This window comes from Hemicordylus capensis, chromosome 5, assembly GCF_027244095.1.
Source record: "Hemicordylus capensis ecotype Gifberg chromosome 5, rHemCap1.1.pri, whole genome shotgun sequence".
Taxonomy (NCBI): Eukaryota; Metazoa; Chordata; class Lepidosauria; order Squamata; family Cordylidae; genus Hemicordylus; species Hemicordylus capensis.
In genome coordinates this window covers 58,066,286-58,088,243 of record NC_069661.1, presented here as the reverse complement: position 1 = coordinate 58,088,243, position 21,958 = coordinate 58,066,286, and the positions used below count along the sequence as shown (strand labels likewise).

At 40.9% G+C, this 21,958-nt stretch overlaps 1 protein-coding gene across 5 annotated transcripts in view; it reads left to right on the top strand.

Annotated features, from left to right (window-relative positions):
* TBC1D9 (TBC1 domain family member 9) overlaps positions 1-21,332 on the top strand; it is a 78,411-nt gene extending 57,079 nt beyond the window's left edge. For 3 of the 5 annotated variants that reach the window (XM_053256836.1, XM_053256835.1, XM_053256839.1), the window contains 9 exons: positions 1,413-1,542; positions 3,038-3,136; positions 3,229-3,297; positions 11,608-11,848; positions 13,718-13,783; positions 15,616-15,702; positions 16,981-17,055; positions 17,168-17,268; positions 18,370-21,332. In XM_053256836.1, coding sequence (XP_053112811.1) covers positions 1,413-1,542; positions 3,038-3,136; positions 3,229-3,297; positions 11,608-11,848; positions 13,718-13,783; positions 15,616-15,702; positions 16,981-17,055; positions 17,168-17,268; positions 18,370-19,071 — 1,570 coding nt within the window. In that variant the 3' untranslated portion in view covers positions 19,072-21,332. The remainder of the gene's footprint in view (positions 1-1,412; positions 1,543-3,037; positions 3,137-3,228; positions 3,298-11,607; positions 11,849-13,717; positions 13,784-15,615; positions 15,703-16,980; positions 17,056-17,167; positions 17,269-18,369) is intronic. The other 2 variants (XM_053256837.1, XM_053256838.1) reach the window with 2 other exon arrangements.
* Positions 21,333-21,958: the final 626 nt, after the last annotated feature.

Sequence of the window (21,958 nt, the reverse complement as noted above, 5' to 3'; positions counted from 1 at the left end):
CATTATTAAGTGAGGGCTTTTGCCTGGATATGCTAGGAATTGCCCAGGGAGCTCATGCATGTGAAGCATGCCCAGTTCAACTGAGCAATTGCTCTGCCTCTCCTTGTAGGCTGTACTACGTGTATCTTTTTCAGTGTTTAATCACAGGATGTGCCCTGTTCAGGGAAGGAATGTAATTGCACGTGGTGGGAGACACTGAGGTCTGAGCTGATCATCAGCATGTTGTGAATTCTGTAAGAGCTGAGCTGAATAACTTCTCGAGTACCTGCAAACCCTACAGTTTTATAATTTTAGAAAACATTGAGGCTGCTCCTACATGCAGCTAAGATTGGGCAAAGGTGGCTGAGCCTGGGCTTGGCTGTGCATGAGAACCACCGGGATCACACCCAATCCCAGCGGTGCTCCGGTGGCTAACCTGCTCGTGGAGCCAGCCTCTTAAACGAGGTTAAAGGAGCGAGCATTTCCTGGATCCGTGTGCAGCGCCAACTGCTTTTAGCCGGCACTGCAGCAGTGACAGGCACCCGCCCTTTGCTGCGGGGATCCCCACAATGCACCATGCACTCGTGCTGTGCTTTATGGGATTTCCAGGGGTTGGGATGACACGTCCTGGCTCTCCGCAGCACCTGGGGCAGTGGAGGATCATCTGGGCCTGCGCTGAGCATGCCCAGTGACACAGGAGCGGTCGTCTGCAGGGCAGGTGAGTTCAGCCTTCCCTGCGGCCTGCCCTCAAGCCCTTCTCACTCATCATGAGAAAGGGTTCTGTATGTGACTTCTGTGTTCGAATTACTGATTTTTGGACTGTGCACCACACCCTTAAGTCTGTCCACAAGTTCTGCCAGTTTTGGGACTTAAGCAGGCTATTATCTCCCAGCCTCCACTCCCATATTTAGTATGAGGATAATAGTCTTACTCTACCTTACAGAGTTGCAAGAATAACTGGGAGATTTTGTAGGAAGTGTTTTCAGCTCTTAGGAAGAGTCCTTAATACTTTTCTAATAAACACTTAGAGGTCATTCACACAATCAAAAACTGTGTTCTGCCTGGGTTTGGGAGCTGTGTGTGCTCCCAATTTTTGGTTGTGTGGAAGAAAGGTTAGAGGGAGACCTGAGTAGAAGTAGTTGTGTGGAAGGTAGGAGGAAAGTCTGGGTAGCTTTTCCTCCTTCCTTGCTTCCACACAATCACTGACACCCAGGTTTCCCTCTAACCTTGCTTCCACACAACCAAAAACTGGAAGCACACACAGTTCCGAAACTTGGGTAGAGCACAGTTTTTGATGGTATGAATGACCTCTCTAAATTGAAGACTTGAGAAGAAATTGAGCATCCAGTGCTTTTGTAGTGCTAGCCATGGATTAATTTGACATGTTGAGGTATGTCTGAAGGTGCTTTGTTTGCTTTCTCTTCTCATTGTAGGTATTTGGATAGTGTGACAAATAAGGACAGCACTTTGCCACCAATTCCTCACCTTCACTCACTACTCAGTGATGATCTAGGGCCTTACTCTGAAGTGGATATATTCAGACTCATCAGAACTTCTTATGAGGTATTTTAACAAAGGTGTCAGCAACTAAGAGTTGATGCTTGAGGAAAGAAAAGCAACAAGAAATTACTGAAGGGTCTGTTCGCATAGGCCCTGGGTATGTAGACTGTGCACATAATGGGAGGAAGGGAATAAATTTTGGGGTTCATATAAGATCTTCCTCAACTGTGGAGCATCATATGTTATATAGGGGGTGTCTACAACAAAAAAGGAGTGGATGGATCATACAAGTGGGGCATATGAATGTTTGGATATACATGTACAAGTACAAAGTTGCATGGCAACCTACTTGTAGTAGTGTGGGTGGGGTGTGTGAGGCTGCATTTATTTCTGTGCTCTACTGGATGTAAATCCTACATATTAACCAACCTATAAAACAGAACTTTCTAGAAGGTTGCGTATAAACATATTTAAGCAATATGTGGGATATATTTAGCAATATGAAATGATGTGACACATTTCATATATTCTATTTTTCTTGCTTCACTTTTTATCCATGAAAAAAGACATGCTGGAAGCTGTAGTAACGACGACTCCCATTAGTGCATTTGTGTTCTTCTCATTCAGAAGCTAGCTTAAGACATGTACACTTCAGGCATGTGTGAGTTAGCCATGAGTAATGCACTGTGTGGAGGAGTGATTGTAATTCTTGGCTCACATGTAACTTCTGTTGTTGTGGGAGCACACTGGTAGTCTCTGAAACTCTAAGAATGTCTGCTTTTAATTACTACAGTAAAGTGTGCCGTCAAGTCTGTGTCATCTCCTGGCGACCATAGAGCCCTGTGGTTGTCTTTCGTAGGATACAGGAGGGGTTTTACCATTGCCTCCTCCTGCGTAGTATGAGATGATGCCTTTCAGCATTGTCCTATATCGTTGCTGTCCGATATAGGTGTTTCCCATAGCCTGGAAAACATACCAGCATGGATTCGAACCGGCAACCTCTGGCTTGCTAGTCAGGTCATTTCCTGCTGCTCCATTAAGTGGCTAATAACTTCAGTAGCTCAGCAAATACATTATTATGTCTTTTACTCATGGAGGCCAAGTTGTCCACTCCAGAATGCCCACTTGCATGAACAGTTATACTGTCTAACTAGTCCTTAGGTTGTCTGTATGTATAGTTATCTTTTTTATTTTTAGCAGGATGTAATACAACAATGTTATATATGTCTAAATTCCATTGAACATAACCAGACTTAAGCATGCAATTTAAGCCCTCAACTTTCGCCAATTTCACTCGGTTTATGATGCATCTGATTTGCTCAGTACTGCACCCCAAATCTGCATTGTTTATACCACCCTGTATGCCTCTCACACTGGGGATATCAGAACAAATTTATTCTATCGAGTATAAGAGGTAGATGCCTTGTAATAAGCAGTGGCTTTAGACTTTGTAACCGGTGTTGTCTAGTATAAAAATCTGCTTAGTAAACATAGGTGACATAAATGCAGCTGTATCTTATGTTATATAGCAAAACTGAATGTTGACTTTTTCCTTTAGAAATTTGGAAGCATACGAGCAGATTTGATTGAACAAATGAGATTTAAACAGAGATTGAAGGTAATCCAAACCCTTGAAGACACTACTAAACGCAACGTGGTAGGCTCTTACAATACTTCTACAATCAATTACACTTTGAAGAGCAAATTTTTTCCTTGTACCCAAACTCTTTCTACTTTTAAATTTTGAAGGTACGTACAATAGTGACTGAGACCTCTTTTACGATAGATGAGCTGGAGGAACTCTATGCCCTTTTCAAGGTAAATTTGAAATAGCGATTTAGTTTAAAACTTTTATTTTATTTTATTTATTTAACATTTTTATACATTGTACAGTGATCTTGCTAGGTAGGTTGAAATCTGTATGCTCATATATTTTTCTTCCTACAAGTTTCAATTGAATTTTAGCTTGTTGTTAAAACGTTCATTTGGAGAAGATTGTCAAATTGAACATTGTGTTTGATTGGGCAGAGAGAATCTTTATAAAGCCAACACAATAATTTCACCCCAACTTTGATACTAAATATATTGGCTGACATTTTCCACAGCATTACAAGGGTGGAACAAGAGCTGGACCCTTGCAGAAAGGCTGCTACAAAGCTCAACAAAGGCTTGCCCTGTTGCCAAGCACACATTGGGGAGAGGGAACAATTTTTGCTGCTCTTCCCTCCCTCCACAAGTACTCTTGGATTCCAGAAATGTGTCTCTAGGGGCTGTACATCCTTCAGGGATACATATTTGGAAGCTCAAATGCACTTTTAGAGGGAGGAGAGAGCAGCAGAAATTGCTCCCTCCCCTTATGCCTGCAATTGGTTGTGCTGGAAGCCTTTGGCTGAGCTTGGCAGCATCCTCTCAGTGAAAGTTCAGCTCTTGCTTTGCACCCACATAATGTTACGGTACATGTTGGACATTGTGAATGTGATATTTCAAGATGCCAAATTAGAGTGAGTAAAATAAAAAGATGATAAGGGCTCTGTTAAAGTGGACCAATGGTCCATCAGATCCAACATCTTGTTTTTCATTGTGGTCAACCAGATAGCCAACATGGGGGGAGCAGGGCTTGAAGTCAATTATCATCTCCTGCTCAAGTTCTACAATTGTTATTTAGAGGCAGAGAGGAGAGCTAGTCTTGTGGTAGCAAGCATGACTTGTCCCCATAGCTAAGCAGGGTCTGCCCTGGTTGCATATGAATGGGAGACTTGATGTGTGAGCACTGCAAGATATTCCCCTCAGGGGATGAAGCCGCTCTGGGAAGAGCAGAAGGTTTCAAGTTCCCTCCCTTGCTTCTCCCAGATAGGGCTGAGAGAGATTCCTGCCTGCAACCTTGGAGAAGCCGCTGCCAGTCTATGAAGACAATACTGAGCTAGATGGACCAATGGTCTGACTCAGTATGTGGCAGCTTCCTATGTTCGTAGAGGCATATTGCCTATAAACATGGAGGCTATAAATAGCTATCATGAATACAGGTGGCCCTCGTTATTCACCGGGCTTCCGTTCCCCCCAATTTCTGAAGATAATGAAACTGAAGATAAAGAAACCTGAACACTATGGGGATTGGGGGTGGGAGTTTGGTTCCTAAGCACAGTCAAGTGTGCTGAAAATCACAAGAAAAATCAGGAGGAAGCCAAAATGAGGACAGTACTTTGCTCTTCAGCTGTTCAAAGGTGGGGGTAGGGATATCTTTAAGGATGGGGAAGGGTGCTCTTACCTTCTCCCGCCACGTTTCCCCTGCCAGCGCTGTCTTTTAAAAGGGTCCCACGGGGCAGCAGTGTACCTCCTTGCTGCCCCAGTGTCTCCTCAGACTGGTAGTGCCCAGTGCTCATGCACACGTACCAGGCACTTCCAGCCACTTCCGTTCTGAGGCGGCACTGGGGAAGCAAGGAGGTACGCTGCCGCCTCGCCGGACCATTTTAAAAGACAGCCCTGGCAGGGAAAACATGATGGGAGGGGTAAGAGCATTCTCCCCCCATCCTTAAAGATATGCCCCCCACCTTCAAACCGGCAGGTGCCAGTTCCATGCACATCCCTATCCAGCAGTGCCCCAAAACTAGGGATATGCACTAAATGCATTATGCATTTTGTTTCGAGCTAGAAACAAAACGCAAATAGCCAAAACCTTTTGTTGAACCCGTTGTCTCAACGAAATAAAACTTGAAATGTTTTGAGTGTTTCCATAGGGAACAATGAGGAAACTTGAAACACTCAATTCTTCCCCATGGGTAGCTTCTAGGGATACCAGTGGGTTGTGTGGTAGGGCATGATGGGTGCTACCTACGAACCAACCCACCAAAGAAATGGATAAGTGGGCAATTTTTAACAGATTTTAACCTTTCCCCCAAATCGCCATAAGGTTAAAAATTTGTTTAAAATTGCCCGCTTTCCTATTTCTTTGGTGCGTTGGGTGGTAGGTAGCACCCATCATGCCCTACCACACAACCCGGTTTGATGTCCCTAGGAGCTACCCATGGGGAACTGTGGAGTGTTTCAAGTTTCTCCATTGTTCCCTATGACCAGAACAAGCTGCACTCACAGAATGCACACACAAGTTCTGCATTGCAAAGCATTTTGTAATCCTGCCTTGAAAAACATTGCAGAAGCACACAGTGTAAGGAATCTGTCCCTCCCAACACAGAATACACATTTTAAATACAGTCCAAAAATGGCCAGAAGAGAATCACAGACCTAGAATCTCCTGCCAGCCATAGTGCCTGCACTGCAGTAACATCATTGGCACAAGTTGTTCTTTCACTCACAATTATGACTCCTTGCTTCTTAGCATTGCAACAGCTGCCACAGCAGCACCCTTACTTAGCAGCAAGCATTGCCATAAGCTCAAGTAGAGCAACTTCAGCCACATTTTGACTGAGTACAACACCTTGCAATGCAGATTGCAGAGCAGACCAAAGTGATGAGTGAAGCACAAGTTAGTCTCAAGGCCAGACATAGAGCTCATCACAGCAATCACCAAGAAATATTACACTAACACACAGAGCTGCCACTGTCCATTTCTCCCCACAACAGTATCTCACAAACAAAACAAACCACAATGCCAATGGGGGCACAGTTGCCCATGACAACACTTGATTTGTATGATAGGCCAACCAAGTAGCAAGGAGATTGCAGGCCATTTGGAAGCCAGTGCCAAAAAATCAACCAGCAAGGGAAAAACAGGCCTCCAAAATGGTGCTTAAAATGTGAAAACAGCATTATTTTGTTCCAAGTTCAAAACAGGCCCTTTATTTAAAGAGTGTTTTGTTTCAAGCTCGAAACAGACAGTTTTGAGTTAAAACGTTTTGATGTCAGAATATCAAAACATCATCCCTACCCAAAACTTCCAAATCCTCCAATTTTTGTGCCTTTTTGAGGGTTGGGTTTTTGTTTTTGCAGAAAAGAGCCACACAGTGGCTAAGCACTACAAAATGGTGGCAGGAAATGATGACAAAAGACATTTCCAGCCACTCAAGGACCTCGGATAGGCAAAAATAACCCTATTTTTGCCCTGCAACTAAAGAAATTGAGTGCCTATGACCCGACCGTGGCTACGCGAAATCACAAGTGCCAGGACCGCAAGTAATGAGGGCCAGCTGTAATAGCCATTTATAGATCTATCCTCTCTATAAGTGTACCCAATGCCCTTTTAAAGCCACCAGACTTTAAAGTGGGCCTGCACAACATAAGGCCCAGGGGCTAGATCTGGCCCGTGGGGACTTTTTGCTGGCCCCAGGGGTTGACCCAAGTATTGTGGTGCCTGAGGTGCTGTGCAAAATGCCACCTTGCCCCATGGACTTTGTGGGGGTCAGCCCCCTTTCTAAATCGACCTTTGCAAGCATTGAAAGTGCATGGGGTACAGGGAAGAGGAAAGGTTGCTAGGAGCCTCCTCTTACCTTCTCATGCTGTGGAAAACTAATACAGTGGTCCCTCGACTTACGAAGCACTCGACATCCGAATGTTTCGACATACGAACGACAAAAAATACCGGAAGTCGTTGCCGGTTTAGATGCAGCTTCCTCGACCTACGAATTTTTAGATGCGGTTTCCTCGACTTACGAGTGTTCCGGACCTCCGTGGATGCGCTTTTCGACTTACGAAAATTCCGACCTACGAACGTGCGTTCGGATCGGATTATCTTCGTAAGTCGAGGGACCACTGTAATTGCTTTCATCCATATTTTTAATAATTAATTTTAAAGTGCTGAAAATCTCTCAGGCCAGACATACCAAGACATGGTTGGTTCTGGTCCACCAGAGTATTTGACTTGTGCACCCCTGCTTTAAAGTAACCATTTGATTGCCATGTAGGTGGTTATTTCTATGATGATAAGGAGGATAGTTAATAATAAATTTCCTACTAAGCTTTTTCCTGCAAAAACTGGAAAATCATTTTGCCCACTTAGATTGTTAAATGTTTCCGCATATATGCAGGGCTTGAAATTATTATTTCTTGTTTACACAGTCAGACAGGTGTTATTGACTGGTTTGTTTTATCCAGACATCGAGTCCTTCCCAAGGACCTGGGATGCCAGAATTTTATTGTCAATGTTGTTGCTGTTGTTATAGATATCGTCGCAGAATATATTATTATCTTGTTCACACAGACAGGTGTTATTGACTGGTTTGTTTTATCCAGACATCGAGTCCTTCCCAAGGACCTGGGATGCCAGAATTTTATTGTCAGTTGTTATAGATATCGTTGCAGAATATAGGCTGTTCCCAGTAAAGCTGCTTTTTGTAATTGGCTGATGGTGATTTCTGTGGCCCCTATGGTGTTGAGGTGCTCTTCAAGGTCTTTTGGAACTGCACCCAGGGCGCCAATTACCACTGGGATTATTTTGGTCTTTTTCTGCCACAGCATTTCAATTTCAATTTGTAGATCTTTGTATTTGGTGATTTTTTTCTATTTCTTTTTCTTCTATTCTGCTATCCCCTGGTATTGCTATGTCGATTATTTTGACTTGTTTTTCTTTCTTCTCGACTACAGTTCTATCTGGTGTATTGTGTGGCAGATGTTTGTCTGTTTGTAGTCGGAAGTCCCATAATATTTTTACATCTTCATTTTCTTCAACTTTTTCCATTTTATGTTCCCACCAATTTTTGGCTACAGGTAGCTTGTATTTTTTGCAGATGTTCCAGTGTATCATCCCTGCTACTTTGTCATGACTTTGTTTGTAGTCAGTCTGTGCGATCTTTTTACAGCAGCTGATTAGGTGGTCCACGGTTTCATCTGCTTCTTTACAAAGGCGGCACTTGCTGTTTGTTGTGGATTTTTTGACTTTTGCTCTTATTGCATTTGTTCTTAGTGCCTGTTCTTGTGCAGCCAGTATTAAACCCTGTGTTTCTTTCTTCAAGCTGCCATTCTTAAGCCATTGCCAGGTCTTGGTGATGTTTGATTTTCCAGTTATATTGTGCAAATATTGACTATGCAGTGGCTTCTTTTCCCATTTTCCTACTCGGTTCTTGACTTGTTCTTTCTTGTAGGCCTGCTTTCTTTCATTGGTGTTGAATAGTTTCTCATTATTGACCATTTGAAGTGCATCTTCTTCACTGTCCTTTATATATTCTTCAAGGCCTCTTTTCTCCCCCTGTACTGTTTGATGGACTTGCAGCATTCCTCTTCCATCTGAGCTGCGAGGGAGGTATAGCCTATCTACATCACTGCAGGGGTGCAGAGCATGATTGATGGTCATGATTTTCCTGGTCTTACGATCTAGCGTCTCTAGCTCTGCCTGGGTCCAGTCTATTATTCCTGCAGTGTATCTGATAATAGGTATAGCCCAGGTGTTTATGGCTTGTATGGTGTTTCCGCCATTGAGTTTGGACTTTAGGATTTTTCTCACTCTCCTGATGTATTCACTACCAATTTTTCTTTTAACTTCAGCATGTGCAATGTTATCCACCTGGAGAATGCCCAAGTATTTGTAATGTTCTTTCTCTTCCAGGTTCTTGATCTTGCTTCCATTGGGCAGTTCTATTCCTTCTGTTTTTCTTATTTTCCCTCTGTTCATTATTAATGCAGCACACTTGTCTAGTCCAAACTCCATTGCTATATCGCGACTGAATATACGGACAGTGTTTAGCAGTGATTCAATTTCTGACTGGGACTTTCCGTACAACTTCAGATCGTCCATGTACAACAGATGGTTTATTTTACTTGATGTTTTAGATGTTTGGTATCCGAGGCCAGTTTTGTTTAGTATTTGTGAAAGTGGAGTCATGGTGATTAAAAACAACAGAGGGGATAGTGAGTCCCCTTGGAAAATACCTCTTCTAATGCTAACCTGTCCAAGTGTCTCGCCATTGATTGTTAACTGTGTACTCCACATGCTCATTGCTTTTTAAAATAAATATCTGAATGTTTTTGCTGACACCAGTTGTTTCTAAACATTTTAGTATCCACGTATGAGGCAATGAGTCGAAGGCCTTCTTGTAGTCAATCCATGCAACACTTAGATTTGTTTTTCTTCTCCTGCAATTTTCTAAAATCATTTTGTCAATCAGCAGCTGGTCTTTTGTGCATCTGGTGTTCGGGCAATTTCCTTTCTGTTCAACTGGAAGCTGTTTGTTAGTTAATAAGTGTTGCATCACTTCATCTGCTATTATTCCAGTTAATAATTTGAACATGGTTGGCAGGCAAGTTATTAGTCTATAATTACTTGGAACTGCACCTTTTGCTGGGTCTTTCATTATGAGATGAGTTTTCCCAGTTGTTAGCCATTGTTCAATATCACCTCCTTGCAAAATGTGATTGAACTCTTTTGATAGTTGTTTATGAAGGCTTGTTAGGTGCCTAAGTCAAAAGCCATGCAGTTCATCGTCGCCTAGTGCAGTCCAATTTTTAATTTTCTTTGCTCTTTCACTTATTAATTCTGGTGTTATTATTAGATCTTGCATTTGTTGGTTACATTTTTCAACCTCTTTCACCCAGCCTGTTTTTTAATTATAATCTATTGGGTTGTCCCATAATTTCCCCCAGAATTGCACTGTTTCTTCTTTGTTTGGTTTTTCTAGGTTTCTTGTAGTTTCTCCTTCTATGCTTTGGTAGAAACGTCTCTGATTTGACTGGAATTGGAGATTCTGCCTGTGTTGTGTAATTCTGGCTTCGTATCTGCTAATCTTCTTTTTGACACTGCTGTTATTTGCTGCTTTATTATTTCCAGGACTTCTCTAATTTTCCTTGAATCTAGGTGGTATTTTTGGATCAGATACTGTTTGGTGTTTTCATTCGTCAGCTTCTTGACTTTCATATCTTTCAATTTACTAGCATCTGATCTAAGCCAGGTGATTTTATTTTCTAATCTAATCTTCCATTTCGGTGATGTACTACTCTCTTTTTTTTACAGGTCCACTGATCTTATATCCGAGCTTTTGTGTTGTTGTTGTTGCTGTACTGTACATTAGTTGGTTTGTTTCTTGCAAATTATTGGTTGTTGTTTCTGCAAGTGCAGCATTGACATCTTTTAATGCCTGAGCAAGTTGTTTTTTGGCAACTGTTTTTAGAGCTGGAAGTCGAACCCTGGTGGTTGTTTGGTTCATGTGCTCAGTTATTTTTTGCTTTAGTTCTTGTTGCTTAAATGGCATTCGGGTTTTTGAGGTGAAGGCAAAGGGGAGGTTGCCTGGTTTTGATTTTGAAACAGTTCAGCAACAGCGGCATTCTCAATTTCCAACACCATCTCCACCTGCGCCTGAGCAACTTCTTCAGTTGGTGATAATTCTTCTTCCATATCTTGAGCCTATGTTGCTCTTTGCAGTTCTTCCAGCTCAACTTGTGTGAATACTTTATTTCTTGTTATGAATCTTCTCTGGTCTGCTAGCCTTTGCTCTTTATTATTATTGTTAATAATAAACAATAACAATAATAATAAAGAACAAAAAATAAATTATTATTATTATTACTACTACTACTTCTACAACAATTACATATCCCGCTCTTCCTCCAAGGAGCCCAGAGCGATGCACTACATACTTAAGTTTCTCCTCACAACAACCCTGTGGAAGTAAGTTAGGCTGAGAGAGAAGTGACTGGCCCAGAGTCACCCAGCAAGTCTCATGGCTGAGTGGGGATTTGAACTCTGGTATCCTCAGTCCTAGTCCTGCACTCCTATCACTACAACACGCTGGCTCACCTGGGCTCTTCTGTCTCTTTGATTGACGTTCTTTCCCCTAATCATTAATTGGTGGTGGTGTGGGGGAGGGTGAGCCCATGTTTCCATAGTAACATGCACCTTGATTCTCTCAGTTGAAATCTGATGAGACTAAAGATTGCCATCCTCAGAGATTCATCACATACTATGTCTGGAAAATGTAAATTGCCATGTGTCTGTGTAGAAAGAGTGCTACTTTTGCATTCTGTATAGAAGTTAGTGCATTGGTGGCACTAAATGAACAGGTCATCCTGGTACCAGTAATGCTATGGTGATTTTAAGAACTCTTTATGTAGTAATGCCAGTACTAGTCAAGGCAGAATGTATTATCATATTGGTATTAGTTTAAAAGCAGCAAATGGTGGATGCTGCGACTCAAGCAGTTATGAAGATGGTAATATTAACAGCATCTTTTTCTTTTCCCTTTTCTTTAGGCAGAGCATCTCACTAGCTGCTATTGGGGAGGCACCAGCAATGCCATTGACCGCCATGACCCGAGCTTACCTTATTTAGAACAGTACCGTATTGACTTTGAGCAGTTCAAGGGGATGTTTGCTCTCCTCTTTCCCTGGGCCTGTGGGACTCACTCCGATGTTCTGGCTGCACGCTTATTCAGATTGCTGGATGAAAATGGAGATTCATTAATCAACTTTCGGGAATTTGTCTCTGGACTAAGTAAGGAGAATGTATGGCAAAGCCTACATTATGATCTGCACAAAACTGCTTAATGAAAGCTGTCTGTCTCTGCCTTCTCCATTAACTGTGAAATAAGTAGTTTGGCATGCAGTTTTCTATGAGCCTGTTGCATTTTAAAGAGGCTGTAAACCATGCATTTTCTAATAACTTTGATGTGATGAGATCTGTGACACTCATTTTCAGTCATGAGTGTCAACCAACAGTGGTTGGTTGATGGGAGATTAACATTCTGCCCCCAAACTGGCTATATCTTTTTGAATTTACTAGAAGAGGAAGACTAGTGTGGGTATTTGTCAATCAAAGATAGTCATTTGGATTTGGATTCTGCAGTTAAGGTAACAAATTGAAATTTGTTGTATAATAACTGCATAATACAATGATGTGTTTTCATCATTAAAAAGTGTTTTCTATTGAGTGGAAATTACTTATTTCTACTATTAAGGAACAGTTGAAGTTGATAATATTCTTCATCCCCGAAACCAAGTATCCTTTGAATTGAGCTCTGCATTGTAGTTCCTGAATATCTTCTTGTTAACAGATTAAAAAGGACACTTTGTGTGTCAGTAAAGTTTGCTGCTAAAATGGTTTTCCTGGGGGCATCTCTAACAAAAGCCCACTTTTATCTAATTCATGTGATATTCTCATGTGGTCAGAGTTTTGAACATAGGCGACATTGCTTTGAAATAGGGAAAACAACTCTACAAATAGGATTGTGAGGCTGCTGCATAATCAATGGCAATGTAAACACACCACTAGTTGCATTTTCAAAACATTTGGTGCAATACATCACTATTCATAAGTACTGCTTTGTATCAAGGGAATCTGCTTAGATACTAAACTGAGGTCTTACCCACCAACCACCACTTCACTCTCCCTCATCAGCCTTCACCCAAGCATTTTGCAAAATGCTTGGTCGTGACTGAAAATGGTCCTTCTGTGCCTCACATGGAGATATGTGAATTTTATCCTAGGGTTTATAGTATAAGTCTTGAGGCTTTGCAAAAGGACTGAGATTGGAATAAAAATATACAGTTTTACCAAGTGTTTCCTTCTTAAAGCCTTTAATAATTCATCATATCTATATAAAAAGATAATTAGGTCTCTTATCTAATTATTTTACAGTAAGCAGAAGATATTTACTTTATCATTAGGAAGAAAACCCACATGCAGATTCTTTATTGTCAATTATCCTTTAAAAAAAAAACTTATAGTGGATCAAACAGATAACCTGAGTGAGAGCAAAATGTTAGATACTGGGAAAGATACTAGAAAGAAGTATCTAGAAGTTAGATACTAATATTTTTCTGGATACTAGAAAAGCATAGTAAATTTGTTTATTTTATTATTTAAGAAAGTTTCCAGGTAGGTAATTTACAATTTCATATCAAAGCTAAAGTGGCTAAAAACAAACAAACAATAGATTGCAATCATTCAAATATATAATACTGTGCGTGTTAATTGGTGGGGAGGGATTAAACATTACTATTTGCATAACAGTGCAATTTTAAAATTCTCAAAGGTAAAAACTTACCCCACATCTAATTGTTTGGGCCTCCTGAGCTAGTTAGTTTGGAATATGAGTTAATTAATTTGGACATGCAGTAGAAATTGTATTTTTGAAGATATATAAGGTAGATTACTTCTTTCACTATTACTTTTCTACATATGACAACTAAAGATGAGATAGATTTTCCACTTTACTCTGCATGTTTATGGAAGTTCAATATAAATTAAAGGTAGTACCTTTTGATATTTGAAGGTTAATTTTCAAATGTTTGGAAGATTGTGTGTTGCACACATTTAAATATAATTAGTAATTCTGACATAGTTAATGCAACCCCTTTTTAGGTGCAGCATGCCATGGAGATCTCACTGAGAAACTGAAATTGCTGTATAAAATGCATGTTTTGCCTGGTGAGTAAGCATAGAGCCATTCCAGATTCTTTAAAAATTCTGCTACAACTCTTTGTAGGTTATTTGCTCTAGCCTTGCCCCGTCACCAATAGCGGGGTTTCTGTTCCCAGTTAATGAATTCCGAGAAAGGTGTGCAGCAGTGCTAGATGGGGCAAACGCATATAACCAAAGAAATCTTTACAGCACCTAGTTACTATGGGTCCTCAATATTTAAAGAATTGTTATTGTTATTCTTTATTAGTCACATATGGGTGATTAAACTTTGGGCAATTTGGGGAAGGCAAAATGTGTTTGCCTTGACATGCAGACCAGTGAGTACTCTGGGGATTTGTTTATGTCAGCAGGGACCGTTATTTAGCTTTTGTTCACCTAACTGACCCCAGCCCCTGCTACCTGGGCAAGTGGTAGCACCTTTACATTTAGCTTAGGGAGACCAATTATTCCTATTTAACCCCAGCACAAACCCTCTTCAGATGTTACTCATCCTCACAGCTGCAAAAGCGGGAAAGGAGTCTAACCCAGGAGCTGTCACTTATGCCCTCTAGCTGGGCATTCATGGTTATGGAGCTGTTTGTGTGAAGGGGAAAGCGCCGTAACTGTGAGGGCCAGCGCTTTCATGAGTAAGAACTTGAGGGGATTCAGATTGTTGCTCACGAAAACACCTGCCATTACAGTCATGGTGCTTCCCAGACAAAGAGCAGCATAACCATGGGCGCTCAGCTGTTGGGAGGGAGTGACAGCAGCAGGGCAGGACTTCTTCCCACTTTTGCCACTGTAAGCACGAGCGCAACTTGTTTTAATAACTTCTGAATGAGGCTATAGTGTTCCTCAAATGGCTGTTGCAGATATTCCCTTATGTTTCTTTTTAGATCATGAGCACTTTGGGGGAAAGGGAACCATGTTGTTATAGTTATCCCCCAGCACAGTACCTCCAGTGACTGTTGCTTGTGTCTATCTTATGTTTCTTTTAGATTGTAAGCCCTTTGGGAATAGAGATCCATCTTATTTATTTATTAATTCTCTGTGTAAACCACCCTGAGCCATTTTTGGAAGGGTAGTATAGAAATCAAATAGATGAACCGTTTTGAGAACTTTTTGTTGAAAAGCAGTATATTATTATTATTGTTTACACAGTCAGACAGGTGTTATTGACTGGTTTGTTTTATCCAGACATCGAGTCCTTCCCAAGGACCTGGGATGCCAGAATTTTATTGTCAATGTTGCTGTTATAGATATCGTCGCAGAATATAGGCTGTTCCCAGTAAAGTTGTTTTTTGTAATTGGCTGGTGGTGATTTCTGTGGCCCCTATGGTGTTGAGGTGCTCTTCAAGTTGTTTTGGAATTGCACCTAGGGCGCCAATTACCACTGGGATTATTTTGGTCTTTTTCTTCCACATCCTTTCAGTTTCAATTTGTAGATCTTTGCACTATAAAAGCAGTATGTTGTTGTTGTTATTGTCATTGTCATTGTCATTATTATAATTTATTTTATTGACATGGCATGGTAGTCCAGGCTGCATAGATCATATCTTGCCATGGCAATGTGCTTCAAAAGAAGGTCCAAGACTCCTATAGCAGACACATATAGAAGAATTTGCCTGTAGCACATGCTGTTTCATTAGCCTATTCATTAATAGTTTATGGTTGCCTTAAAAATCAATAACCTTGTGTTTATAAGTGTGTGTGTGTGTGTACATACACACACATATATACATACACAAACATATATAGGTGTGCATGTTTAATAATGAGTTATACTATATTTCTAATATATCCAATTGGGTTGACCAGCCTATCCAGACTATGCTGATTCTGGATTCTTCTTTGCACAGACCCGTCATCTGACCAAGAAGAGCCAGATTCTGCTTTTGAAGCAACTCAATATTTCTTTGAAGACATCACACCAGAGTGTACACACGGTACATGATTTTACCTCAAATTTATTATCTTGCTCTTTCACAGTTGAAGAACTAATTACAAATGGCAACTTTCCCATCAAATATAAAATAGGGTGGTTCTGTGCCCCAAAATAAAACATAGTCACTATTTTCACTTTTAATATACAGGAGACTATGCTTTTAATAGAAATCCTCTTTGATGTTTAGAATCCTATGGGACAAATTCAGTATGCAAATTTATAAATGCCACGAGCAAATGCTATGGCCTAGCAAGTAATTTTTTTTCATTTCTAAAGTTTAGTCTGTGGTAAAGCTAAAAAGTTGTTGTTTCGACCATTACTGAGTATTGCTTCTTGGGCAGAGAGAGGGATGAGGCGCACAGATCATTAGGGAATCTAGATTGTGATTATCTTCACAGCAGTCAATTGACCATATAGTGACTCCATGTACATCAGTGAAGTAGTTGCCAGTTCAGAAGTGCAGGCGCTCTCCATGACAGCCTCCGTGTCCATGCCCATCCCAACAACCAGAGGAGCCAAGAAGTACCGGCGCTCTGTCCCTGCGCATCTCCCCTGCACTACATCCAATGTACATTTGAATAAAGTAAACCTCCCAGTTAAATAAAAATTGTCAAGCAGACATATATGACCAAACAAAGGTGGTCCTTCGCTTCATCCAAATGTCCTTTATACATTTTTTTAAAATTAAAAGCAAGTTTCCCTTTCCCTTATTATAGTGAAACCTGTCTGTCCCTAAGTACTGTGGGACCTCTTGCTTTCCCAGCTTTACAGGACTGGAAACTAGGACAAGGGGGCATGGAATGAATACTAACTGCTGATGCATCAAAATACTAATTTTGATGCGTCAAAATTACCCCATAGCAAGCCTGATTGACACTAGAAAGTGTCGGCTTCTTCACTTCTCACAACCAGAGATGTGTTAAAATCCAGTGTCGGTCTTATTTGCCTATCCAGACCAGCAACATTTTGGCACAGTGACAAATAGAGACGGGGGTCTTCTCTATAGCTGGCAACCCTCCTGCAGCTAATGCACTTCAGTATTCTTTACTTCAGTATTCCCAGCATCTTCTCCTAGGATCTTCTGTCAGAATTCTCTGTGGAATATGGCCAGTCCTCATTTGGCTCTTTGATTTTCTATGCTTGGTGGCTCCCAGAGGTGTCTGTCCTCAAGAATCTGACTGATTTTCATTTTCCAAGGCTTGTGTTTAGTCATGTGCTTGAATTGTGAAAGTGCAGATTTTCTCGGATAACTTTAATTTTGTTTTCCTAATATTATTAGTTGTCGGAGTGGACAGCAGGAACAAACAAGGAGCAGATGAGGGCTTTGTTAATGTGAGCGTGAAAAGTGAAAAAGGTACACAATTTGTCTGGTTTCCTAGCTTACTGGGAGAAAAGTATTCTTTCCAGAAAGCAAGCAAAGTTAGACCAATATCTCTCTCCTGTTTTCTGGTCATTTATTGATATAGGTAAGAAGAATTCTCAAGAAAATAGAAATTACCTTAGACTGTGGAGCCAAGAAAACAAATCCAAAGCAAAGAATGCAAAGGATTTGCCCAAGCTCAATCAGGTAAATGTTGTTATTTGCACGTAAAGAAAAGTTTGGATGCTCTTATAAAATGCAAAACAAACGTTCACTAAGTACTTGTGGTGAAACTCATGCATCCTGATCCAGCAAGGGTAATCTGCATGAAGAAAAACAGTGCCCTCTGGACTAGGTCCTGTATATGCAAAACCATGGGTGCATTCTCACAATGATCTGGATTGGTGGGAAAGCAAGAATTCTAGAATCCCCGTTCAGAAGTTGTAGGTCAAGAAAAAAATAAATGCATGATGCATGCCTTTATTTTGTTCACAATATTTTGAAAAATAAATTTCCAGGTCCAGATATCCAAATGTAATGAAGAATATGGCTCAGTTTAGATGCTAATACCAAACCATGCTAGAGTTTGTACTCACTCGCCTGCTTTCTCCTCCCATTGAACACTCCAATGCCCTCCTGCACATATTGCTTCTGAACAAACTATAGTATGCAATTTTGTCTGAACCAGCAAACCAACATTAGAAATAATTTCTAGTTTGTTGTTATGTCTGAACTGAGCCTTAACATGTTAGTACAGTACTTGAGTTACCAGAGTACTTTCAGGTTGTTAAAATACCCCACCCTCCCGCCTGGCAAAAACAGTGGAGCTGAGTTAGTTGAATTCTTCAGAAACACCGGTGCGTCACTAGTCTGGATGTTAGCCATGGAATTTTTGTATACCTGGCCTTATTGCAATCTGTTTTTACTGGCATCTACCACTCAGCCCACTTCAAAGCCTACTATTTTATTTTTTAAATTTTTTTTTCCCCTCAAGTACTAGAGTAGGTTGTCGACTGTTAATATGTATACCTGTCCAGGAATACACATTCCCTTGAGGCACTTTATTTCCCAGATTGGGATTTAGAATCATATTAACGTTTCCATAGAATGAACAATTGAACTTTTCTCCTTTACATTAACATTACCTTTCTCTCAAAGCCCATTTGTTAGTCTGGGAGCACCAGGTGCTTTTTCACGATCAAAATTATGCAGATGTGAACCTGATCACTTGATAGGGTGGGAGATATAAAACTGGGTTATAAAGTAGAATAAATATTTCAGAATAGTGTGTTTCTCTGTCGTGTCTAGGGGCAGTTTATTGAATTGTGCAAGACAATGTATAATATGTTCAGTGAAGACCCCAATGAGCAGGATCTGTACCATGCTACTGCTGCTGTGACAAGTTTGCTGCTGGAGATCGGTGAGGTTGGTAAGTTATTTAGCATCCAGCCTATAAAAGAGGCTGAGCATAGCAGTAAAGTCATTCAGAATGCCCTTCTTCAGAAGAAGGGGAGCCAGCAGTATCACCTTGAACCACGTGATGCTTTCCAAGATGGCTTCCTTGGTGACCATGAAGAGAATATCTGTGATGGTACACAGATGGAGGACATTAAATTGGAAGATTCTTCTCCTCGGGATAATGGAGCTGGTTCTGCCATGCTTATCTCTGATGATGATACTAAAGATGACAGCTCCATGTCTTCCTATTCTGTCCTAAGTGCAGGCTCTCACGAAGAGGAAAAGCTACACTGCGAAGACATAGGAGAGGACACCGTTTTGGTGCGAAGCAGCAACCCCACTTCTCTGCCTAGGAGCACAAGCATTGATAGAGACTGGGCCATCACCTTTGAGCAGTTTTTGGCTTCCCTCTTGACTGAACCAGCCCTCGTGCGGTATTTTGACAAGCCAGTATGCATGATGGCAAGGATTACTAATGCTAAGAATGTGCGGATGATGGGCAAACCCATCACATCAGCAAGTGACTATGAAATCTCTGCTATATCTGGCTAAGTGGGCTAGATAGGGAGGGTTTTTTAAAAAAATCTTTTAGGTTTTTATGACATATTTATTACTGCCTGGCACAGGTCCTGGTGTTTTCAAAACATAGTAGTTCTAGCTAATGTGAACATGTCAGGGTCTAAATCTATACTTATCTTGAATTATAGTCATTTTTTTCTCTGTGGGAAACTACCAAAATGCTTGTCGAATCCAACATATGAGGGGTTGGAATCCTTGTCAGTGGTGTGTGTATTATTAGCCTTGCTATCCATGGATAATGGTGACAATTTAGTTTAGTTCTAACTCTAAAAGCATTTGTGTATGTTTTGAAAACAGGCCTGAAATCTTGAGACTAAGTGGGGCGGAAGGGCAGAACTCAAAACGCTACAAGCATGTATGCTGCAGTGTGTGCATGGAGCTCCTTCAAATATAGTCTTCTCAGAGATGTGCACGGAACCAGCGACTGCCAGTTCAAGGGGGGTAGCTTTAAGGACTGAGGAGGGTGCTCTTCCCCACCCCAGCCGTGCTTCCCCCGCTTGTGCTGTGTGAAAAATCAGTCCCGCGGGGCGGCAGCATACCTCCTTGCCACCCCAGTGTCACAGACCAGAAGTCCGGCCACTTCCAGTCCACAATGCTCCGGGGCAGCAAGGAGGTACGCTGCTGCCCTGTGGGACCTATTTTGCATGTAGCGCCAACAGGGGAAATGCTGCAGAGGGTAAGCGCACCCTTCCCAGTCCTTAAAGCTATCTCCCCTCCACCTTTGAGCTTGCAGAACCGCCGGACCTTTGAACCAGTTTGGAGGTCTGTAAAAGGGCCTTTGAACTGGTTCCATGCACATCCCTATTCTCAGTTTACCAGAAGAGGTGGATAGCGGCAGTCAAATAAAATAATACTTTTGGTTCACAAAGGGCTGTTCCCTTCCTTGAACTGAATGGGGAAGTCAAAGCTGCTCTAGGCAGAGCGCACCGGAGTACACTGGGGCCCCTGTAAGTGATTGCCAGCTTGAAGACGAAGGGTTGAGGGAAAGGGATGCTGTCAACTTGTTTAGGATTCAAAAGTAGGTTTTGTGCAGCATCACTGGTGAAGGTCTCTTTGTATTATTTTTTAAAAGAGAGGCTAACAATTCCTAATACTTTTTAAATTGCATTGTTCAGGTATACTGCCAGAGACCTGCCTTGACAATTGTCAACATCCTGACCTAAACAATTCATAGCAACCCTTTTTAAAGAGAGAGGGTTTTTTTAAAAAAGAAAAAAATGCTATAGGTAATTCAGTGTTATGAACATTTTAAGCATTACCATGAATCTAGTGTATTGTAGATTAAGAATTCATAGCTGAATTGCATAAATCTTCATTTAAACAATATTAGCAGGAATGTAATCTGGGGGGAGGGGCTGCAAGAAAATGTAACTGAATGTCTGAAAGTCTTAATGAATGAAAACACTGTCACTTTATTCGATGTACAATGTAATAATTTACTGAATGATATGTTGAATGACAAATGGAGCACCCGCACTTTGAACCCTTGCTTCTTTTTCAGAATCTTTCAAGAGGTATGATCCAGTCCCAATCTGGAGACACTATCAATGAACTGGGGATTCCTACAAGCACAGTATTGTCCTGCTTTCCCCACAGGCAGGCAGGCAGGGTAGAAGTGAAAAAACGATTCTATGAACTCAACAGAATCCTTTCCCCCCCCCACTTCCTGTATGTTTGCTAGTGGAGGAGGAAGAATGGGCTCTACTGATCTTATGGGAAACCTCTACATATGGGTACTGTCATTGAGGGGTCTGGATCATATCCAGTATTTTCAAAATGTGTTCACTGATTTTTAATTCAGATGACGAGCTCATCAGTCTTACATGCTTGAACTTTATTTGTTGCCTTCAAAGATGTATTTCCATTTGTTTTTTATATACTTGTATATTACTTTCATGAACTTTTTCCAATTTTTTAAGCAAAACTATTTTAATTGTTTAAACTGTCAGTTCTGTTCAGAGTTTAATTCTTATTTAAACTGTGATTTTAACCACAGTAGGGTAAATGTGAACAAAGCTTTTTTTAAAGTACATTAAATTACTATCAGATACAAAATTATGGCCATCTTTCATGGTATAACTTTAGTATGACTGTCTACAGGACACACATTCTCGGTTTTTTAATTTTTTTAAGTCACACTTGCCAGTGAAAAAACTATTTCTGCAACTGAATTTTAAAACTTATCACAGAATGAGGTATCTTTGTGGAATTGAGAATAAACCACAGCTATAGAATTTCTGTGCATGCTTCAGTCTGTTACAGGGAGTGGAATCTGAAGCCTTTTCATGCTGAGAATGTCATGCTGAGACTCAACACTTGAATCTCATCATAGTTACACATAGCCAGCATGGTGTAGTGGTTAGAGTGCTGGACTAGGACCAGGGAGACCCGATTTCAAATCCCCATTCAGCCATGAAACTACCTGGGTGACTCTGGTCTAGTCATGCATCTCTCAGCCCAACCTACTTCACAGGGTTGTTGTGAAAGAGAAACTCAAGTATGTAGTGCACTGCTCTGGGCTCCTTGGAGGAAGAGTGGGATATAAATGTAATAAAATAATAATAATAATAATATCTGAATACCTAAACCAAACCACAAAAGACAGAAACGTGCTGTTCTTGTAGGTAAGTTCCAGACATTGCCCAGGATCTAAAAAAATCTAACCCCCCCCCCCCAGAAAAAATGGATTAATGCCCTAGAAAACACAGAAAAACTCTTCCATTGGTCAGCATGGGTCATGAGACCTCAGAGCTAGGAAAAGACTAGTCATAATGACATAAGTTAATAGGCTTGCAAATTTCAATCTGTTTTACTAGTAAAGCATAATTTTTCTTTCCAGTTTAGGTGAACCATTAGTTAC